This window comes from Rhincodon typus, chromosome 9, assembly GCF_021869965.1.
Source record: "Rhincodon typus isolate 14 chromosome 9, sRhiTyp1.1, whole genome shotgun sequence".
Classification (NCBI taxonomy): domain Eukaryota; kingdom Metazoa; phylum Chordata; class Chondrichthyes; order Orectolobiformes; family Rhincodontidae; genus Rhincodon; species Rhincodon typus.
In genome coordinates, this window is record NC_063340.1 from 18,855,466 (window position 1) to 18,867,696 (window position 12,231).

The window sequence follows — 12,231 nt, forward strand, 5'->3', positions numbered from 1 at the left end:
ATCACCTTTCTGATGAAGGGTCTAGGCCCGAAACGTCAGCCTTCCTGCTCCTATGATGCTGCTTGGCCTGCTGTGTTCATCCAGCTCTACACCTTGTTATCTCAGATTTTCCAGCATCTGCAGATCCTACTATCACTAGTGATGAATGGCTGCTTTTCACACTAGAGGGAAGAAGGCAGTCGCGTATTTTAAATGTTGATCCTGAGGTCATTACTCTATTTGATATATAGATAAACTGGATGTTGGCATACATGGTACAATTTCAAGGTTTTCAGATGACACAAAGCCTAGCATTGTATCAACCAAGGAGAGGTTGGTACCAGACTTCAGAAAGTCATAAAGACAGGCAAAAACAGGCAGACAATTAGCAGATGAAATTTTGTGCTGCACAGTGTGAAGTGAATTATCTAAAAAGGCCAATTGAGGCACAAGAACATAAGGAAAAGGAAGAGAACATTCTTCCTTACAAGTCCACTCCACCATTCAAATGAGATTGTGGCTGCATTTTTCTGCATTATCCTCATATCCATTGATGTTTTTAAATATGTAGAAATCTATTAATTTCTGTCTTGAATATACTCAATGATGGGACATCTACAGCTCTCTGGGACAAAAAATTCTAAAGATTCACCACCCTCTAAATGAAGGAATTCCTCTCATCTCAGTCCTAAATGGCCTGCCTCGTACTCTGAGGCACTGTTCCCTGATCCAGATACCCCAGCCAGAGGGAATATTCTTCCTGCATCTACCCCGTGTAGCACTGTAAGAATGAGGAGAGGCATTGAAATTATGCCATTTAATTTCTAAAGTATTGAGAAAGACAACGAAGAGTACATATACAAAACGAGTTCTGCCAGCTTTCAGGAAGCAAGTTGTAACAGGGCAATTGGGATCCTTAGCCATATTGCAAGTGAGGATTATGATATTTGTGTGTTCTGGGACCATGTTTTTAAGTTTAAAAGTAAAATGGAGAGGGTCATGTGATTGTTCTGAAGTCTGGAGGTAAGATTTGCTTTGGGCTATGTCTAGGAAAATTGAGCAACTATTTAGCAGACAAGTGCATTTTTTTCCCCCAACTGTGTCATCAAATAAAAGCGGAAGTTTTGTTCTGTACTTTAAAGCATAACAGTTGCCTTCAATAATAATATTTAGTCAATAGTGCTTTTAGTTTGCTTAAGTCTTAAAATGGATAGCCCAATGCACTACTGAGGGAATGCTGCATTACTGAAGGTGTCAACTTTCACACATGACTTTAAACTGCACCTAACGGACACTCTCAGGTAAATGTAAAAGATCCCATGGTAGTAATTTGACAAAAGAATAGGCTTATTATATCCCTGATGTCATAGTCGACATCTATTGCTCAGAACAGGGTCATTATCATATTGCTGTTTGTGAGAGCTTTCCGTGTAAATTGGCACCCACACTTCCTATATTACAACAATGATTGGACTTCAAAAGCACACCATTGGTTTTAAGGCCCTTTGGGATGTTTGGAGGTTGTGAAAGGACCAGTTATAAGTGCAAGCCTTTCTTATATTTTTGTTGCTTATATTTCACATGACTTTCCTCCAATTCTAGTTACCTCTTATTACTCTGTCCCTTTATCATGTTATCTGCTCTCATATTTGCATCAAGCAACTCTTTAAAAGACATCAATGCTATCAAATTTAAACACTTCAGAAAAATCCGACGACTGAAAAGGTTTGTTTCTAATGTCAATTCTACTATAACCACTGCAGTTGCAGTGGATCAGTTATCCTTAGCAATGGAGATTTATAACAGGTAAGGAAGCATTCCACAGAACCGAACAATAATGAACTGAAGTCGTACAACTTAACTGTAATAAATTCTACTATTTCAACCAACTCATTTATTGTACAAAAGGACTCACTGATCATAAGATCTCAGTGCATTCTACAATGAACTCATTACTATAGCTGTCCTGATAACGATACCTTCAAAAGTTCCAATAAAATTTTTGAAGTTCATCAAATACATGACAACAAGATGATGTGTGACTTCTCAATTCAATCTGATTTAAGCTGGCTGCTATCATCTTGATAAGTAAATTTGCTTTGCTTGCTCTCCTAAAGCTCCCAAAAAATGTGCCAAATTTATCTTCATGAAAGGAATATATTATTTTTCAAATTCTGCTGTCACCAACATTGTTGAAGGTTACACACTTCATCTTGGTGCATATTCGTTTGCACTGCATTCGTCTTGTTCAATATTTAAAATTGCTTCCCCCCCCATCCCCCACTCCCTCAGATTTTCATGTATAATAAACAATCACATTCATTCACTCCTATAGAACTGTCTTCGACCTTCTCAGAATCAGTAAAAGAAAAAAATGAAATTGGAATATAGTACTTCATTTTACAGAAAGACACATAGTACATTTCCACTGCCCTCCTGAATTGGCCCCCACTCTTGCAAAATATTCTTACCTGAAACAATGTGATCATTGATTATAAGGTTTTATTATAACAGAATCACCACAGTGTTAAAGGAGGTCACTTGGCCCATCATTTGCTGGCTCTTCAAATGACCAGCTTACCTAGAGCCGTCTCCTGCCTTCTCCATAACCCTGCACATTCCTCCTTTTCAAATAACCATCTTTTGAATGTCTTGATTGAACCTGCTTCCGCCATACTTTCAGCCAGTGAATTCCAGACACTACCCATTTGTTGCATGAGGAAGTTCTTCTTCTATCACGTATGCATTTTTAAAAAAATACTTTAAGTCTGTGCCCTCTCATTCTCAGTCTTTTCAGGAAAGGGAACATTTTCTCCTTATTTACACTGCTCAGTCCACCCACAATTTTGAATACTTCAATCAGATCTCCGTTCATCCTTCTCTTCTCCAAGGAGAACAATCTTGGTTTCTCCAATCAAATTTAACTGAAATTCCACATCCCTGGAATGATTCTTGCAAACCTCTTCTGTAATATCTTCTTCCTTCACATCCTTCCTAAAAAGTGAGGTTCCAGGCCTGGATGTAATACACAAGCTGAAGCCGAATTAGCGTCTTATGCAAGTTCAACGTTCTCCCTTGCTATTGCATTCAATGTCCATATTAATAAATCCCATGATATTGGGGCTGCCCATACCCATAAAGCCAGATAAAATGGCCTAATGTGATTCTCTGTTGACAAAATGGCTGAGAGGGAATTCAGCTGAGGTAGTTGCTTGCTTAGTGTAGTATGTATTGAAATAAACCATAAGTTAGGACAATTGTAGCTGTGTAGACAGAATATATCCAAGGTATTAAGATAGCACACAAAGGGTCCTGTTGCAAACACGCAGCTGCAGTTGTTTATGCAGAGACAGGTAGATCAGGACACCCTTAAGTATGCTGATAGAAGAATTCCATACCTGGCTGATTTGAGGTCTGAAATCTATCACAAACAGAATAAAAGATCTATTTACTTTAAATTAAGATTTCCAGGTAATCATAGTTCTGGATTTTGAATATAATTTTCTTTAACAATAATAAGCATTAAAGAGATGCCACTAAACTGCTACAGAAAACAGCCTTAAAAGACAGAAGGAAAGGCCCCCACACTGCTTAGAGGGAGAACTAAATTTCAGATGCAGCAATCAGCAGACATTGCAATGTGGATTGAATAAGATGCATTGTAAAGGCTCAAGGATAAAGATAAGGTTGTCCAGTAAACACAGATTGTGGGAATACCTGGGGTTGTTCTGTAAGGCTGCCCATCACTTACCATACAATCACGATTAATTTGATTAGGTATGAATTAATTAATGACATGATTGATCTGTAATTGCTAAAGGTGAAATAAAATAAATGTCTAACAATGTATATCTTGCCTTTGTTCAGGGAAGAAGCTTCTTCCCACCAGTTTAACATCAATAAACTCTGATGCTGGAAGCGGACTCCGGGTGTCAAGTGATTTATTTAGTCATCCTGCTCTAACAATACCGAATGGTGTAACCTAACCAAATGGCACTCCTACACCCGTCCAGGAGTTGTACCTTTTATTTTGTTTCATATTTCCATGTTCTTCCATTAAAATATACCACCTCATACTTCTCCACGTTGAATTTCATGTGTCACCTATCCACCCTCCTCAGTTTATAATGCTTCCAAGTTTTGTATCAACATATATGAATCTGCATATTCAAATTTAGCCAATTTTTATTCATTGCAACATACTGCGCTCACTGTTGGGTAATCAAGCTAAAACATACATGTATCTATCAACATCAGGGCTCAATACCATGAACAGAATGTCAGAATAGACCAAGATTGTGATTACCAGATGAGCAAGTTTTCCCTGTACTTTTGAGACACTTTTCAGGGAGTCACCCATGAAGAAGGTAATTGAGTTTCTCAAATATTATTAATTATCAATTCGATGTCTGAACAAATGACATTAAAAAGACTGGTTTTTCATTCACTGCACGCTAATCAAGATGAAGTGAGCAGAGGAATGGAATATCTTTCACAGTCTGTATTAAATCTTGGTATCTAGTGCAATACATACAGCTCCATCTCTTTTGTCCCAAAAATTCACTTCTCATAAGGAAAAAGTCAATTGGTCCCAAATTATCATTAGTGTTATGCTTGGAATTATATGTGCTTGAAATGACATTTGCACTAGTAAAGGTCATCCAACCTATAAAAATTGTATTCCAAAAGGAAGAAAAGATTTCGGCACAATTTGGACTTGCTCCCAGATAGAATGGGCACATACACCCATTCACATTGTGCCTATTAACCAGCACACAACCTTCAGTGTTTTCATTTCTCTGCTCACCATTATCATCTTATTCTATTTATTGGAAATCCTCAGCTTAATTAAAAAGACAAATCAGAGCACTCAGTTTGTAAGGTTTTTCAGAAAGCAAAAATTGATAACATGTTTAGTTCAGGTTTATGCTGAGAAAAATAGTTTAATCTAAAGTTTGTATCTGAGTCATGTACAGTCTGTTTACTTGAATTACAAAATTACCATGAACTGCAAAGCTACTAAATCCACACTATGGGAAACTTCAAATTCTAATCAGCAAGAATAGTTGGGGAGAAAAGCTACTGACTGTTCGGGGGAAGGGTCACCAGACCCGAAATGTTAACTCTGCTTTTTCCTTCACAGATGCTGCCAGCCCTGCTGAGCTTTTCCAGCAACTTTGTTTTTATACTGACTGAGCTAGCTCACCTTAATTCTTCCAAGCAGAGCTTTATGTAGTTGATGAGAACATTAACACAAGGTAAAAATACACTTATTTTATCCCCACTAATCCACATGCCATAGATATACCAGCCCATAGCAGTTCTTGGTAGCAATGACCAACTCACTGTCCTTGCGAAGATGAAGTCCTGTCTCCACACTAAGGAGACCCGCCCTTGTATTGTGTGGCACTACAATTGTATTAAGTGGGATAAATTCAGATAAGATTTAAAATCACAATGTTGGACATTCATGAAGCACTGTAGAGTAGCAGAAGCAGCAGCATAATTTTACTCCACTACAGTCTTTAATCTTCCAATAGGACATATTCCTCAATCTACCATTCCTGTCAAACCAAAGGGCAAACCCTGGATCAACAAGTACAAGAGAGCTTGCTAAGAACAATGTGAGGGATACCTAAAAATGAGGTACCAACCCAGTGAAACTACAGTACAGAACTACAAAGGTGATAGCAAGAACTGCAGATGCTGGAGTCAGGGTCAATACAGTGTGGAGCTGGAGGAATACAGCAGGTCAGAAAACAGAGGAGCAGGAAAGTCGACATTTCAGGTTTACACCTTCACCAGGGCTGGGGAGGGGGATGGGAGCTCAGAAATAAATGGGGGGTGGGGATCCTGGGGGAAGATTGGTGGGATGGTGATAGGTGGATGCAGGTAGGGAACTGTAGAGATTGGTCAGTGGGAAGGGTGGGACAAATAGGTAGGAAAGATGATGGACAGGTAGTGTCAGGTCAAGGATGTGGGGATGACAGAGAAGGCTGGACATGGGATGAGGCCAGGAGTGGGGAGATTTTGAAAATGGTGAATTCTATGTTGAGGTCATTGGGCTGTAAGCTCCCAAAGCAGAATATGTGGTGTTTGTGTGTGAGGTCATTGTGACACTGGACAAGGCCTAGGATCGACATGTCACCAAGGGAGTGGGAGGGGGAATTAAAATGGTTGGCAACCGGAAGGTGTTGTTGATTATCACGTACAGAGTGCAGGTGCTCCGTGAATCAGTCACCAAGTCTGCGCTTGGTCTCACTAATGCAGAGGAGACCACATTGGAAGCAACGGATACAGTAGACCAGGTTGGAGGATGTACAGGTGAACTCCTGTTGGATTTGGAAAGATTTTCTGGAGCCTTGGACAGAGGTGAGAGGGGAAGCATAGGGGCAGGTGTAGCACCTCCTGCTGTTGCAGGGAAAGGTGCCGAGTGTGGTGGGGTTGGTGGGGAATGTGGAGCCATGGAGCGAGCGGACCCTACAAAAGGCAGATGGGGTGGGGAGGGAAATATCTCTTTGGTGGAGGAGTCAGATTGCAGGTGGCCGAGGATGATGCACTGGATGCAGTGGTATGTGAGGACCAGGGGGACTCTGTCCTAATTTTTTTTTTGGGCGGGGAGAGAGGAAGAAGGGAGTTTGAGGGCAGAAGTGCAGGAAATGCAAGAGATACAGTTCGGATATTATGATTCAACGGAGGGGGTAAGTTGCGGTCCTTGAAATAGGAGGACATCTGAGATATCTGGGAGTGGAACACTCGATCTTGTGAGTAGATGCAGTGGAGGAATCGGGAGTACGTGATTGCATTCTTGCAGGATGATCGGTGAGAGGATGTGTAGTCAAGGTAGCCATGGGAGTTGGTGGGTTTGAAATAGATGTTGGTGCTGAGATGGTTACCGTAGATGGAGATGAAGAGGTCCAGGAAGGGGAGGAAGGTATTTGAGATGGTCAAGGTGAATTTGAGGTTCGGGTGAAAGGTGTTAGTAAAATTGATGAACTGTTCAAGCTCCTCATGGGAGCAAGAGGCAGCGCCGATACAGTCATCAATATAGCGGAGGAAGTGGTGAGGGGTGGTGCCAGTGTAAAAGCAGAAGAGGGACTGTTCCACGTATCCTCCAAGGAGGTAGGCATACCTCAAACCCATATGGGTGCCCCACAGCCATGCCTTTAGTTTGGAGGAAGGGGGAGGAGTTAAAGAAAAAGTTGCTAAGGGTAAGGACAAGGCAGCATATTTAGACAGATTAAGGGATACGTCCTGTTGGAAGATTAAATATTGTGATGGATTAAAATTATGCAGCTGCTTCTGCTATCCTAGAGAGCCTCATGGATATCCAATGTTGTGTTGTTAAATCTGATCTGAATTTATCCCACTTAACACAGTGGTAGTGTCATACAATACAATGGAGGGTGTCCTTAGTGTGGACGAAGGACTTCATCTTCACAAGGACTGTGCATCGGTCACTGCCACCAATAACTGCTATGGACAACACTTCTACAGAGTAAAACAAACTACAAGGGGATAACAGCTTCACGCAATCCTGTTTTTCACGCGCACATATAAAACTTATCATTTCTCATTAGCTTGTCAATCCACATACAGTGGGGTAGTACTTCTACCGTGTGAAACAAGCTATATTTGGATAATAGCTTAGTGCAATCCTGTTTTCCACTGACTGTCCATACAGCATTTTTCACAATACACCGAACAGCGTAATCATCAGCAACTATTACTGAGACAACAAGGTGCAGAGCTGGATGAACACAGCATCATAGAAGCAGAAAGGCTGACGTTTCGGGCCTAGACCCTTCATCAGAAAAGGGGGAGGGGAAGGGGGTTCTGAAATAAATAGGGAGAGGGGGGGAGGCGGATAGAAGATGGATAGAGGAGAGGATAGGTGGGGAAGAAACAAATAGGTCGAAGAGGCGGGGATGGAGCCAGTAAAGGTGAGTGTAGGTGGGGAGTTAGGGAGGGGATAGGTCAGTCCAGGGAGGATGGACAGGTCAAGGGAGCGGGATGAGGTTAGTAGGTAGGAGATGGGGGTGCGGCTTGAGGTGGGAGGAGGGGATAGGTGGGAGGAAGAACAGGTGAGGGAGGCGGGGACAAGCTGGACTGGTTTTGGGATGCGGTAGGGGGAGGGGAGATTTTGAGGCTTGTGAAATCCACATTGATACCATTGGGCTGCAGGGTTCCCAAGCGGAATATGAGTTGCTGCTCCTGCAACCTTCGGGTGGCATCCTTGTGGCACTGCAGGAGGCCCAGGATGGACATGTCGTCTGAGGAATGGGAGGGGGAGTTGAAATGGTTTGCGACTGGGAGGTGCAGTTGTTTATTGCGAACCGAGCGTAGGTGTTCTGCAAAGCGGTCCCCGAGCCTCCACTTGGTTTCCCCGATGTAGAGGAGGCCACAATGGGTACAGCGGATGCAGTATACCACATTGGCAGATGTGCAGGTGAACATCTGCTTGATGTATTACTAGCTGTGACCTTAGGAAGCAGAATGTTCAGCACCATTTCTGATTCCTCAGATCCCAAGACAGTCCAAGTTCAAATGCAGAAAGACCTGGAAAATATCTAGGTTTAGGCTGATAAGTAACAATACACAGAACAGTGCAATCATCAGCAACTACTGCCGGCTATGACCTTATGACGCAAAATATTTAGCGCCATTTGCGAATTCTCAGGTACTGAGGCAGTCCATGTCCAAATGCAGATAGACCTGGACAATATCCAGTCTTACGCTGATAAGTGGCAGGTAACATTCATGCCATACAAATGCCAGGTAATAAATATCTTTAATAAAGAGAATCTATCTACCTATTATCCTTGACATACAACGGCACTACCATCACGGAATTCCCCACTATATATAGATATCTATATCTCTATTTTATATATGTATAAATGAAACAATGGCTGGTATTAAAGTTAGCTCTACAATTGTATCTCCTTTTGGTTGAAATGGAATTGCATCCATAACAAAACAAAGAAATCATGTCTCATCAACTTAATTGAGTTTTTTTTGAAGAAGTAAGGAAGAGGCCTGATGAAGGCAGAGAGGTGGACATGATCGATATGGACTTGGCTCCTCATGGTAGGCAGGTTAGCAAGGTTCGATCACATGGAATACAGGGAGAACTAGCCATTTGGATACAGAACTGGCTCAAAAACAGAATACAGAGGGTAGCGGTGGGGAGTTGCTTCTCAGACCGGAGGCCAGTGACCTTTAGTGTGCCACAAGGATCAGCGCTGGGTCCACTGTTTTTTGTCATTTATATAAATGACTTGGATGTGAACATAGGAGGTACGGTTAATAAGTTTGCAGATGACACCAAAATTGGAAGTGTAGTGGACGGCGAAGGTTACCTCAGAGTACAACAGGACCTTGATCAGATGAGCCAATGCGCCGAGGAGTGGCAGATGGAGTTTAATTTAGATAAATCTGAGGTGTTGTATTTTGGAAAGGCAAATCAGGGCAGGACTTGTGCACAAAGTCCTGGGGACTGCTGCCAAACAAAGAGATCTTGGTGTGCAAGTTCATAGTTCTTTGAAAGTGGATTTGCAGGTAGATAGGTCAGAGAAAAAGGTACTGTTTGGTATGCTTGCCTTTATTGGTCAGTGTGTATAGAGTTGAAAGGTCATATTGCGGCTGTACAGGACATTGGTTAGGCCACTTTTGGAATAATGCGTTCAATTCTGGTCTCCCTGCTATAGCAAAGATGTTGTGTATCTTGCAAGAGTTCAGAAAAAATTTAAAAGGATGTTAACAGGGTTGGAGGGTTTGCGCTATAGGGAGAGGCTGAATAGGTTGGGCTTATTTTCCCTGGAGCATTGAAGGCTGAGGGGTGACGTTATAGAAGTTTTTAAAATCATGAAGGGTATATATAGGGTGAACAAAGGTCTTTTGCCTGGTGTGGGTGAGATGGGTTGTGGGGTGGCGGGGGCACACAAGGTTTAAGATGACAGGAGAAAGATTTTAAGAGGGACCCAAGGGGGCAACTTTTCCACACAGGAGGGTAGTGCATGTATGTAATGAGCTGCCACAGGAAGTGGGATGCTGGCACAATTACAACATTTAAAAAGCATCTGAATGTGTATACGAATAGGAAGGGTTTAAGAGGGATATGGGCCAAATGCTGGCAAATAGGATTAAATTTATTTAGGATATCTGGTTGGCATGAATGAGTTGGGCCGAAGGATCTGTTTCTGTGCTGTACAGCTCCATGACTCTATAAGGAAGTTTGCAAGTGGACAATTCAGCCCCACATAGCACCTTTCCGTAATATGGTGTGATCGTTACCAGAAAGGAGGGCAAATATAAAATAGATCTGAAGGAAAAATATTGAAATTAGGAGATAGAAGGTAAAACAAGCACATTTATTTATACTCTCTGAAACAAGAAAATGAAAACATACAGTTTTGGTCCTGTTCGTATTCAAATGAAACAGAGACCAAGATTCACAGAAACATTGCCGTATCAAGGGTCACTAGATAGGCAGTGAAACTGCAGAGTAGTGATTTAAGCTCACTTATACTGCCAATTCTGCTTATGCAGTAAGTACTGTGAAATTACATAATTCTGGTTATTCTTTGTGCAGAAAATCACATTTTTTAACCTTTATTACTGCCCACGCTATGTATTTTTGTACAACCCATTTCTTATTAGAAATAATATCAGTGCAATTTTATTTACCAGATCTGTATCTATGGATAAGCAGACAAACACTATTTAAAATACTCTTTACTCTAGATGATTACAGCTACAGAACTACTTACCCCTATAATCGAATGCAACTACATGGTAGCCTTGAGAGCTCAGGACCTAAAACAGGAAGAAAAGAAAATCAAAAATGTAGAGAAGGACAAATAAGTTCAGTATTGATATATTAACAGACAATTAATAAATATTTTGCACTCAACGATAAGCATAGAATCTTCTCTGGACTCCCACAGCATACAAGTGAACAACATGTACATTTTCAGAGGAATATCAAGTATATCCAGGGCTTCAAACTGTTCAAATACAGTAATACAGAGAAAATATATTTCTTATTGTTGAGTGTGGTTCATCCCCAATTCTTATTGGGATCAGGTCATCACACAAAGAAAACAATTCCAATGATGACTTTCAATATCATTAAATAAGTTTATGAACATGTTGCTGCTAACCCTTATGAATTTATTAAAAGTAACATGAAGAAAATGACAAATTTGTCTTTTTCAGAGTTTTGTTGCTATACTGTAAGCACAACACAGACATTCCTTATTACATTAAAGTTGCAGCTTCTCAGTAATTTGTCTACATTTTTAAATGGGCTCTAAAGTCAAAGCTAGAGAAAAATACAAGTGAGATGCCAAGATAAACTGCATTTCAGTAATGTGGATTTGCACATATAAAGCTTATCATTTCTCATTAGCTTGTCAATCCACAAACTACAATTTGGATAATAGCTTAGTGTAATCCTGTTTTCCACTGACTGTCCATACTTGCAATTATACAGCGTTTTTCACAATACACTGAACAATGCAATCACCAGCAACTATTACTGACAGTGACCTTAGGATGCATAATGTTCAGCACCATTTCCGATTCCTCAGATACCGAGGCAGTCCAAGTTCAAATACAGAAAGACCTGGACAATATCTAGGTTTAGGCTGATAAGTGGCAAGTAACACTCATGCCATACAAATGGCAGGCAATAACCATTTCCAAAAGAGAGAATCTGTCCATTGTCCCTTGACATTCAATGATGTTACCATCACTGAATCCCCCACTATCACAATCCTGGGCATTACCATTGACTGGAGACTAAACAGAACTCACCGTATAAATAGAGTGACTACAAATCCTATGGCAATTAACTCACCTCCTGACTCCAAAAAACCTGTCCACCATCTATAACGCACAAATCAGGCTTGTGATGGAACTCAGCTGGATAAGCTCAGCTTCAACAACATTCAAGAAGCTTGACACCATACAGGACAAAGCCGCCCCCACATCCACAAATATTCACTCCCTCCACCACTGGTATTCAACGGCAGCAGTGTGTATATCCTATAAGATGCACTGCAGAAATTCACCAATGATCCTTAGACAGCACCTTCCAAACGCAGTACCAATTTCATCTCGAAGGCCAAGGGCAGCACCGACTCACCACCGACTTGGAAATTAGTCCCTATTCTTTCAGTGACATTGGGCCAAAATTTTGGAACTCCCTCCTTAACAGCATTGAGAGTCTACCCATAGAAAGTGGGC

The 12,231-nt window shown here is 41.2% G+C and overlaps 1 protein-coding gene across 4 annotated transcripts in view; it reads right to left on the reverse strand.

The window, feature by feature from the left end:
• LOC109914919 (abhydrolase domain containing 12, lysophospholipase) overlaps positions 1-12,231 on the reverse strand; it is a 137,873-nt gene that overhangs the window by 68,630 nt on the left and 57,012 nt on the right. For all 4 annotated transcript variants that reach the window (XM_048600671.1, XM_048600669.1, XM_048600670.1 and 1 more), the window contains one exon: positions 10,752-10,797. In XM_048600671.1, coding sequence (XP_048456628.1) covers positions 10,752-10,797 — 46 coding nt within the window. The remainder of the gene's footprint in view (positions 1-10,751; positions 10,798-12,231) is intronic.